This window comes from Vitis riparia, chromosome 14, assembly GCF_004353265.1.
Source record: "Vitis riparia cultivar Riparia Gloire de Montpellier isolate 1030 chromosome 14, EGFV_Vit.rip_1.0, whole genome shotgun sequence".
NCBI classification, from domain to species: domain Eukaryota; kingdom Viridiplantae; phylum Streptophyta; class Magnoliopsida; order Vitales; family Vitaceae; genus Vitis; species Vitis riparia.
Window position 1 is genome coordinate 3,984,274 of NC_048444.1, and position 11,584 is coordinate 3,995,857.

At 36.9% G+C, this 11,584-nt stretch overlaps 1 protein-coding gene across 4 annotated transcripts; it reads right to left on the reverse strand.

Moving 5' to 3' along the window:
* Position 1: 1 nt before the first annotated feature.
* Positions 2–7,970, reverse strand: LOC117930418 (transcription factor GTE8-like). Of its 4 annotated transcripts, none has more exons than XM_034851079.1 (11): positions 7,649–7,970; positions 5,659–6,868; positions 5,518–5,566; positions 5,266–5,397; positions 3,485–3,555; positions 3,228–3,300; positions 1,620–1,700; positions 1,432–1,544; positions 1,261–1,327; positions 1,004–1,134; positions 2–889 (listed from the first exon to the last, which is right to left on the reverse strand). In XM_034851079.1, exons 2-11 carry the CDS (start codon positions 6,790–6,792, stop codon positions 620–622), a joined length of 2,121 nt encoding a protein of 706 aa, XP_034706970.1. In that variant the 5' UTR covers positions 6,793–6,868; positions 7,649–7,970; the 3' UTR covers positions 2–619. The 4 variants fall into 4 exon arrangements, with proteins under 4 accessions (XP_034706970.1, XP_034706968.1, XP_034706969.1 ...); XM_034851077.1 differs by having other exon boundaries at positions 5,659–6,950; XM_034851078.1 differs by having other exon boundaries at positions 3,228–3,294; positions 5,659–6,983.
* Between the last annotated feature and the right edge of the window lie 3,614 nt (positions 7,971–11,584).

Sequence of the window (11,584 nt, forward strand, 5' to 3'; positions counted from 1 at the left end):
ATGAAGCCATAATGATACCCATACATTATACAACTTTTTGATAGGCCTTTTCAAACAGGTCCATTGTAAAACCTGGATATGGAAAAAAAAATTCTATGATGTACAAGAAGCATTTTGGAACGAGGGAGGGTGATGAGATTGATAAACCATTCATTATGGGCAAAATTTGATCATCACTGTGTAGATTGGTGATAATAAAAGGTGTCACTTTGCACGTATCTCACACTTATGGTACCCATACGGTATTACCCACTCCAATAGGAGTCCATTAACCTTTGGATTCACCAAAATTCTCTCTCCCACTTGTAACAGAGGAAACCTAATCAGCAATTTAAATATATGACCTTACCCTCTTGAGACCCCACGAGTCTTGAAAACCAGTGGACTACAAAAAATCCAAGCTAGCTTTCCATGACTACTAATTATGCTTCTCGTGCCACTCCATTGTAATGGTCTGCAATGGTGTCTGAATCTGGGCCACAAACAAGAAAACACAGCTCTTTGCCCACACTTCATGCAACATTAGAAGAACCCGAAGTGCAAGGCATGATTTTCTGATATCAAGTTATGCTATATTTGTCCCTTTAGTTAAGCCAGATACTATCAGCAGAACAGACGGCTAATCAATTTCTCCTTCCTCCACATCGTTTACAACATCTGGAGGACTATGTGGCTCACCGTCTTCTTCCTCATCATCCACTTTCATGTACAATCCAAGTTGCTCCAGTGGGTTACTGCCAACAAACCTGAAACCACTCAAGCCATCTTGAGAGTGATCTGGGCTTGTCTCATCTCCAGAACTTGGTAAATGCTCAGCGGGGGCAGCCCTAAGCAGTTCCAAGTCTTCAAGAAACCGGGAGTTCTCATTAATTTCAACAGTCTTTTCCATCTGCATAATGTTAGAAAAACTTCGAATAAGATCCGCAGGTGGGGGGCAGGGGGAAGCAATACTTCTAGTGTTATATATATATATATATACATATATATGCGCATGCTCACTTACCTTCTGTAATGCTTGTCGTGCTGCTGCCCTCTCAAGTTCCCTCTTCTTCTTAGCTTCAGCTGCAGCCTCTGCTTCAGCCCGCCTTCGAGCATCTTCAGCAGCTTTGGCTTCTGCTTGCAACCGAGCTTTCTCTGGTCACATCGCAGCAAAATAATTTAGAATGCTTTTAAATATGTTAATACACCTTATATACAGATATAACACCATTCACTTGGAAACCAAAAGAGTAAGACCCCAAAGTGGTAAACGTAAACCACCTTTCCTTCTCTGCATTTCAAGTTCCTCTCTCTCACGGCGCAGTTTTTCAGGATCCCCCTTCTCGCCCTGATCTCACCAGATCAAATTTTACCAGGTTACATTTGTAAATGCTCACAAATGGACAGCCACAAATAAGGCAAGTATACAAGCAGCCCAAATTTGAGACCAACCTGATTAAGTGTCTTTTCTCGAGCTTTAAAAATGGTATCAGCAAATCGATTCTTCAATACAGCAGCCCTGTAGAGCTTCGCAGGGGATACCTGCCTATCAGTTAAACTCTCCCCTAAAATGTTAAACAGGGTGATCAGTGAGATGGTACCCAAAACTAACAGCAAATAATTTTCTTCTTTACTCTTACCATCTTGCTGGCTATCTGACTCAACATAGTTTGGCTTTTGCTGGGAAGTCTGCTCAAGTTGATCCACGCCACTAACAGATTCTGTAAGATAATGTGTATTAGTAAACTTCATAAAGAACTATTCCAGAGGATATGTCCATGCTATTATCTTTTGGTCAGATGCATGACCAGCACACAATGTTTATCTAACATTTTTTTCCATTGTTAACAGCTAATGTATGAGAAGCCACATTACTGCAAGACCATTAATTGTATAAAGACAACAATTTCCCTATTTTTGTTTCCCTTAATAACAGGAGGGGTGTTCAGATCCCACACTTCCAAACCTTCTGATAGGATTTTATATTTAATGAAAATGATTTTTAAGATTAGGAGTGACAATGGACCATATCATGTCAGAGTAATGTTATGTTGTGATAAGAAATACTGAAAATTTATTTGAATAAAAATCTATTTAATAATTGCATCAAAATGACTCTTAACACTTTATTACATGGATAACACAACACAATCAGTTTACGGTTTAATCAATTTAATAAATGGGTTTAGTTGAATCATGTACAATGAGCACAAATAAGCTATTACTATGATTTTAACCTTTTAAACTCATCAACATGATTCTAGCATACTAATACAATTATAACACATTAAACCTCTTTAACATTTTAAATTTATAAAAAAATATTCTTAAAATACATTTTGGTTGGATTTTAAGTTCTAATATTGATTATTTTTAAATATCAATTAATTTAATTATTTATTATTTATTTTTTATTTATAAGTAAAAGCAATTGTATTAAGAAAGCCTGAAGTACACCTGACAGTATACACGGAGTATACAAGGCAACTAGGCCAAAGGAAAAGAAAAAACAAAAAAACCCTCACTTACAACCCAACCAATCAATGAAATCGAAGATGGACCATGAAGCACAATTTACATGCACCCTAACCCAATCCGAGAACATATTTATAATTATTTAATAGGAAATGTATCCAAACAAGCACTTAGTTATTTAATTTTCTTAATTTATGATATTTATAGTTAAAAATAAAAATAAGGATTTTTTATTATACTAATTTTTCAATATAAAAAATAATTTTTTATGGCCTAAACTAGTCATGAATGGTATGGGTCATAATTGTGTCATTTTGACACCATTAAACAAACACGTTAAAAGGGTTGAAAGGATTAAACCATTAAACTCAAACACAACTCTTTTATTAAATGGGTTGTACACATTTAACGATCATGACGCTAATATGATCATACTCAACCAGAACCCTCTAAAATTTATATCATTTTCAAATAATGTACCAGGACATGTCAAATTTGTTACCACTATTTAGGGTATTTCAAAGAGTTACAAAGGCAGATTGCTTTGCTTGGTTAAATACACTTTTCGTAGGCATTCAATTGGTGAAATCCAGTCGAGATGAGATATGGATTTCCCTTTTTTTCTTTTATTGAGTCAGAACATGGGGATATTAAGTCATACCAGGGTCCACCAGATTAACACCATAGCAGAACCAAACACTAAAACCACTTTCTTAATATTAAGACACTGAAAAACATGCATCACAAAATAAGGATATGAACAAGAGACTTACGGTTCTCCTCACATGGATTGCCAGCACTAGTCTTTTCATCTAAAAGTGCTCCAGAGTCTAAGGACTCCTGTCCCTAAGAAGGAAGGAAGAGTAAGTAGGATATAAAGGGGAAAAAACATCTACAAGTTGCAATCTCACATGCATCTAACATCAATAAACCATGCTCCACCCAAATCCAACAAATAAAAGCACTATAATGCGTGACTTTCCTATCATGAGGAACATGTAATTACCATGTTAATCCAATAGCCACATACCTCAGATATATTTACTGGTTTTGAAGTTCTAGCACCATCCAGTTCACTTTCAGAACTGCTATTGTCTGGCTCTGCAAAGTAAACACAGTTATTGTATCACATACTAATAAAAATAAAGGCAACAATAGTTAATCAATACTGAATAAATCAAGCAGCAAAAGAATGCTAGTTATAGATGAATAATGGAAAATTAAAATTCATAACGAAGCTTTCTGAATATTCAGTTCAACATAATGGCATATATGTCTTCCAGATGCAAATATATACACTTTAATACATTCTTTTAGCCCCTTAGATAAGGTTTTGAAACACATTTAAGGAAAATAACATTTTTCATGGTCAACAAAAAATAGGGTACAGTCAATAATGTTGTTCATCATGTTTTCACAAAATATATTTTACCAAAAAAAAAAAGGAAAAAAAAATTAAAACGCAATAAAAGAAAAGCATAGAAAGCTATATTTTAACAGTTCCCTCACCCCACAAAATAATGTAAACATGAATAAAATGGGATGCAGTAGCAACAACAAAATCTCTATCCTAAAGCCATGGAGGATAATCCAGGAAATTAAGTCATCAATAAACATGGTGAGCAACATGGGGTAGTTTGATACCAACACACAAGTATTGACAGCCTGTGAAACATGCCTGTTGTCAACCAAACAAAATCACAAAGAACTTTGAATTTTACCAAATACAACTAAACAGAGAAAATTTCCAAAATACAATCAAAATAAGGGAAGTGCCCATTATTATCCAAGCCTCAGGTCAGAACAACCCCCTCTCCAGAATATCCCATCTTAGACAACAAAAGACTCATTTATTTGCGTACATATTGACAATATTATTCTCCTCCATTCATGATGCTGGCAGGCCAGCCAAGTACCAATTAATCACCAAAAGCAACACAATCCTACAAAATCAGAAAAGAATGTTTGCTAAATTTCTAGCATATACCTTTAAAATAAACAAGGAACCATCACTTGAGGAGGAGAAAGCTAACTAGGCCTCCTCCTTTGGAATCAGAAAAAGGCTGTATAAAAGTTTCCATCGGTTAATGACATGTCCTACAGTATATGAGATTTTAAATTCATCACATCACAAGATTCAACAAGGATTCATCAGACTATTACCCTCTAAATATAAATCACTACAAACTAAAGAACCTGATTAAAGATGAAGTAGTGAAGCATAACAAAAAGGGCATTTCAAATTTTTATTTTTATTTTTATTTATCAGAAAGGGCATTTCAAGATTTAGGCAAGTAAATCTAAACCATATTCAGAGGGAGCTCACTTAGCTTGGCAAGCTATAACTGAATTAGGCAAATGACTGGATCTTTGATAACATGAGCAGGCTTTAACAGGCAGCATTTAGCTTATGATGTTAATTGGCTGATAGAATGGATTGGATTGGCAGTGGATTAGTAAAAAATGGAATACATCACATAGCCACCATGAATTGTTTATTAGAACTAAACAATAGATGCTTTGAATAATACGTCCATCCAATATCACTATACCAAGCAGAGAAATAAACTGATTGGATTAAACACCTAATTATGCACATTAAGTGGTGATGAGGCACACAAGATAATGCTGGTCTGCTTGCAAGTAATTTCATTCCCAACAAACTTTCACATCTGAAATAATAGTTCTTAATGGAGAAATTAAAGTGTTTCCTTCTATGAGTACATCTATTAAAAAAAAAGGAAAAAGGTAAATTAAAACATATGAAAGACTAAAAAAAACACAAACCACATGGTGGACAGGATGAATTACCACTGAAGCTTCTTGAAAGAACACATTTACTGCTTCTGTGCTCAGTATCTTTTTCTATCTCTACTGGGGGATAGCTTGAGACAGGGGCTTCATTCCCAACAATATCAATGTCCTCCTCAACAGGGTCATTTCCTAGAAGTGTGCAATACATGAGAAAAAAATGACAACAAAAAATTAAGAAAAAAAAATTGTTGTAAAAAGTTGATATCAAGTTTCCAATTTAATATGCAATCAAATGGAATAGAGAATAACCTTTGCATGGTTGAATGGATGAATTGCTAGGCCCTGAATCATGCAACAGCTGTGACAGAAAATAGAGAACCATGGCACCTGTTATACATATAATCAAAATATAGTAAGAAGCTTTTTATTCCTTGTGGATAGGACCAATACCTCTATTTCACAAGGTTCAGCTTTTCCATGGCTCTTTTGTTTCTCTTGCAAATAGTCATCTAAAAGCTTCCTCAAAGTGAACAAGGTATCATCACTTAGAGCTTCGATATCAACCTCAATCTCGTCATCCTCCCCAGTTTCCCTTCCATTCGAACTGTGTACCCTCAAGAAATCGATGATTTGGACAGGTATTTCTCCCAACAAATCCTCCAAGTCTCTTCCTAAATTCTGTTTCTCATCAGCTGTCATGACCTTCTGAACAGGCTCTTGTATAACTTCATGATGCGTTGAAGTAACCTTCCTCTTTTTTGAGGGTGGCATTGGCTTAGCAGTCTTCATTTCCCCATGAGTGCCGTACTTTCCAGGTAATGACTGAGTCTTAGTCACTGGAAGCTTCTTCTCAATAGTTTTCCATCTTACTTCAAAAAATCTACTGAGAGTATCAGCCATAATGTGGACATCATTTGCAGGCGGATTGAAAGTTTGTGCATTAGAGAAAGTCAGCCTCACATCAGCAGCAAAGTCCAATGGACTTGAGTATGCACCTGAAGCTATCTTGCCCTTTATTGTTCCCAAATCCATTGGATGCTTGATAATAGTAAAATAATCTGGAATGTTCAACTTCACTATGTCAACAGGTTCATTGAAGACCCAACCATGCTTATGTGACATTAATTGTTTCAGAAGTGTCTCACACTGTTTCATCAAAAGCACACTTGCAGTACTTGGTGCAGAAGCTTGTGTTGCAGATTCAAACCTTCCTGAGGTTCCCCGGTTCCATGCACGGTTCTTGTTACCCAGAGGCTCTAATTTTTTCCCTGGTCCAGAGGTCAATGCTGATGATTTTCGGGCATTATCCACATGCCCTCTTTGTCCATTGCTGCAACTGAGAATATCACTGGAAGATGACAGGGCAACACCATTTGTTCTCTGCAAATCAACCTTCTTCTGAAGGAGCCGAATCTGTTCAAGCTCCATTCTCAATCTAAGTACTAAATCCTTCCTTTCAGAGGGAGAGATGTTTGATAGAGGAAGAACTTGAATGGGAACACTGAAGCTGTCACGGTTATTAGAATTCAAGTTGATGCATTTCCTCATGGGTACACATGAATCTTCTGAAGCAGCAATCTCCATGTCAACTCGTCCTGAGCTACCAGATCCCTCTGACTCCCCCTGGTTCTCAAAAGCACGATAATATCCTCCAGGAAACCTATCGTTCTTTGCCATAATCAGAGCCAGAACTTTCTCTAAGCACTTATTTAATTTGTTTCATGGACTGTTCTCTACAAAAGCTGTAGCCACCATAGGATTAAATCTCTTTAATTCTGCATATATCAACCATTGGAGTATGATTATCCCCTCAGGCCGTTCATGAAATCTTATACTTTCAGCTTCCTCAATATTTAAAACCTTAGAAACCCTTTGTTGGATACAACAGAGTAAAATCTGTGTATAATTGCACATTTGTAATCATATTTTTATAGTTTTTGTTACTACAAACTGAAAACAATCAAATTCAACTAAATGAAATAGCTGAATAAGGCTTTACCTACCAGAGCTTTGTGTTTAAGCATTAACTAGATAATTATAAATTTCATCCAAATCCCAAATTTAATTTCTTTTCTTTTAGTTCCCTTGATTTCATAGCCCCCAAACCCAACCGAGCCATTAAATGAGAATGTCTTTTCCTGTTTAAGCCATCGCATGAGGGTTTTCGTAAATTGACAGATTACCCAGTTGAAAAAAAATCCAACATACTTATGAACAAAAAAATGGATAAAGTAAATGGTTTTAAGTACAATTAGATTACTCTACTGAATTCCCAAACCCAGATTTTCCACTTGAAAATGTCAACGAACAACAGAATTGAATATTTCTCGTCACAAACAACGCTCGCCTTCACCGATTATCTTGTTAAAATCAAAGAAAATAAAACCGAAAATAATCATTAGAAAAGTATAACACGACCCAAAACCCTAATATCAATTACCATTCGCTAGGCGCTCCGCGATTTCTCAGTGGCTCAACCTCCTCGCTTCCGATTTAATGGAAACCCACCAAACGGACTTGGAGTGGAGGATACTCGTAATCGAAGACGCAATACTTGAGTAAAACCCCAACAACAGAATCCAATAACAGCAGTGAGAGCACGAGCCAAACCAAAAGCCAGAGAAAATCGAAGCAGAATATTAACTTAGAAAGGTAGCTGCACAGTGTTTGGAAGCCTGAAAAACTCGAGCGGAATCTGAGGGAAAATCTGGATCTCCGAGGAGAAAAACTCGCGAAACCCTGACAAATGCGAAAGAGGCGAAGCCTTGCCCAGCAGTCAATACTAAAAAGGCGTCTGCGTAATCACGATCGTTGAGTTCCCGCCTATTCCTGATCCAACGGCTGAGCTACATTCCTTTTCTGAACCGTGGATCAAAACTTTGACGGCTTAGATGTCTCGGCCACGTCGGCATCAAATTTGACAGTGTGAACGCGTGGTCAATTGGCAAGATTCTGATTGGCAGGAGCGATGCATGCGAGTTTAGTTCCATGTGCCTCCTACCAAACCACGATTTCAATGGAAGGTTTAATTACACTGCGAGGGTACCGAGGTCTTTTCCCCTCTCTCTAGAAGCTACCAGAAGCCGTGCGCGCTGTCTATAATTGACCACGGTAGTGGTAAGTCAGCTTGTCCCCGTGACAAAAATAATTATAATAATAATGTAATTAACACTTAGTTGCATTTTTCTTCTAACTTTTATATTTTTTAATAAAAATTAAAAATAGTTTAAAAATATATATTTGTTAACATAAGATATTTTTATTTATTATGTTTTCAAAATTCTTTGGCAAAATTTTAAAATAAATTATCAATTTTCTAATCGCAATTTATTCCTCTCTACCAAACTAACACTTTTATTTATTTTTTAATCAACCCAACAATATTTAAAATAACAATAATACAATTTGTTATAAATTGTGAGCCTAAATGCTCCATTGACAAGAAGAAATTCACTATTAATGTACATGGGATTCATAGATTGCATGATCTCCTTGGGCCATAACTCTACAATAGGTTTCCTCGAGGATATTATCGTGATGCTTTTGAGACCCATGGGAGGAGTTAGAGGGATGTGGTAGCTCAGGACGAGTTGACATGGAGATTGTTGCATCCGAAGATTCTATCAGTTTTTCTAGGTTTTTTCAGTATATTATTTACATGGAGAGAATACAAAATAAATAAGAAAATTACAGTCTTATTTTTGTCTATACAAATATCTCAGCAAAGATCATGTCATACGATTCTATATTTACGTCTATAGTTGTATCCTTCCTAAGTTGGTTTATAACAACTCACACCAACACTCCCCCTCAAGTTGATGCATACAAATCTCTTATGCACAACTTATTGAGTGAGTTGTGGAACTCTTTGCTTGATGTCACCTTTGTGAGTATGTCTGCTAATTGGTATTCGGACTTCACAAATGGAAATCAGATTATTTTTGCTTCTAGGTTTTTCTTGATAAAATGTCGATCCACTTCCACATGTTTTGTATGATCATATTGGACTGGGTCTTGAGATATTGCAATAGCAGCTTTGTTGTCACAAAAAAGATCCATTTATGAGGCAGAGGCGAAACCTAGTTCAATAAGTCTCTTCATCCAGAGTAGTTCACACATCATTTTTGCCATTCCACAAAATTCTACTTCAGTGCTAGAAAGTGCTACCACATTTTGCTTCTTACTTCTCCATGTAACAAGATTCCCATCGACAAACATAAAAAAACCTGAAGTAGATCTTCTATCTGAGATATTTCCAGTCTAGTCTGCATCTGTATAGCCATTAATTCTTAAATGACCATTCTTTGAAAACAGAAGTCCTTTCCCATGTGAGGACTTCAAGTATCTTAGTATCCTGATTACCGCATCCATGTGGTCTTCACTAGGGTTATGCATGAATTGGCTAACTACGCTTATAGCATATGTAATGTCTGTACGAGTATGTGAGAGATATATGACTTTGCCAACTAACCTTTGGTATCTCCCTTTATCCACTGGTGTTTGATCTGAGTATTCTCTGAGTCTATGGTTTTGGACAATTGGAGTATCCATCGGTTTGCACTCCAACATTCCTACCTCAGTTAATATATCCAACACATACTTCCTTTGGAAAATAAATATTCCTTGTTTAGACCTGGCAACTTCAATTCCCATTAAATACTATAAGCCCTCCCAAGTTCTTCATCTCAAATTCAGTGGCTAACTCCTTCTGCAGTCTGGTTATTTCTTCTTCATCATTTCCTATGATAATCATGTCACCCACATAGACTATCAACACAATTACCTTTCCCACTTTGTGCTTTATGAATAGTGTATGGTCCGAGTTGCTTTGCTTGAATCCGTATTTCCTCATTGCTAGACTGAACTGCCCAAACCATGCTCGAGGTGATTGTTTCAATCCATATAATGCTCGTTGTAGTTTGCACACAACATTGGTTTCAGTAGATGTCGTGTATCCCGTAGGAAGTTCCATGTACACTTCTTCTTCAAGATCTCCGTGTAGAAAAGCATTTTTTACATCAAATTGATGTAATGGCCAATCAAGATTAGCTACGAGAGATAACAATACCCTTACAATGCTCAGTTTTGCAACTGGTGAAAAAGTTTCTAGGTAGTCTACCCTGTATGTTCGTGTATAGCCTTTTGCCACCAGTCTTGCTTTGTATCTTTCGATCGTACCATCTGCCTTGTGTTTGATAGAAAATACCCATTTGCATCCTACTACTTTATTCTTTTCAGGTAATGGAACTATGGTCCATGTGTTGTTTTTTAGTAGTGCCTCTATTTCCTCTTTTATTGCTTGAGTCCATTTCAGGTTAGACAAGGCTTCTTGAACTCCAGTTGGAATTTGACTTGAGGAAAATACATGGACAAATGCTCTGAGGGGTTCAGATAACCTCTTAGTAGACACATAGTTGGCAATTGGATACTTTGATTTTCACTTTTCAATATCAGGAGAATATCTAGTCGGGTGCTTGCCACGATTTTCCTTGAAAGGCAATGTATATCTAGCAGAAGTATTCAAGTCACTTATATTGGAAGACGTGTCAAGAATGCTTATTTTAAGGATATTCTCAGGAGGTGTGTCTACATGTACTAAGGAAGGGGAACTTGGTTCAATTGCTGAAGACGTATAACTTTATGAAGTTGTATTCTACTATGTGGGTCCATCTAATCTTATGGGATCAATCAACACTAAGCTTGGTGCTTCATCCACCATAGTTTCACTATTTGGCTAGTCAAGTGCAACTATTTTCGCTCTTCATCTCGTGTCTCCCCCTGAAGAGAAGAAGTGGGGGCTGGGGAAAAAGGTTCAGACTCCAGGAAGGTGACATCCATAGTTACATAGGTGCGTCGGGTAGAGGGATCATAGCATCAATACCCCTTCTGGTGCACAACATAGCCTAGGAAGAGACAACAGCAAGCACACGGATCCAGTTTGGTTATTTGATTTTTGTGAATATGTACATAAGCTACACACCCAGATACTCTAAGAAGAAGAATTAGGGTTATAGGTAAAGAGACGTGTGATGCCAAAACTTGGACTGAAGTCTTAAAATTTAAGACTTTTGAGGGTAATCTATTGAGTAGATGGACGGTAGTGGACACCGCATCAGACCAGTATTGAGGTGGCACAAACATTTCATGTAGTAAAGCTCGTGCAGTTTCAAGAATGTGGCGGTGCTTCCATTCAGTTATGTCATTTTGCTGATGGGTTTGAGGACACGATGTCTCATGAACAAGTCTATGGTGTTCGAAATAAGTATAGAAGCGTTGATTAACATATTCACCACCATTATTAGAGCGAAAAACTAGGAGCTTGGAAGAAAACTGGGTTTGGATCATGGAATGATTGAAACACATGTAATACTTCATC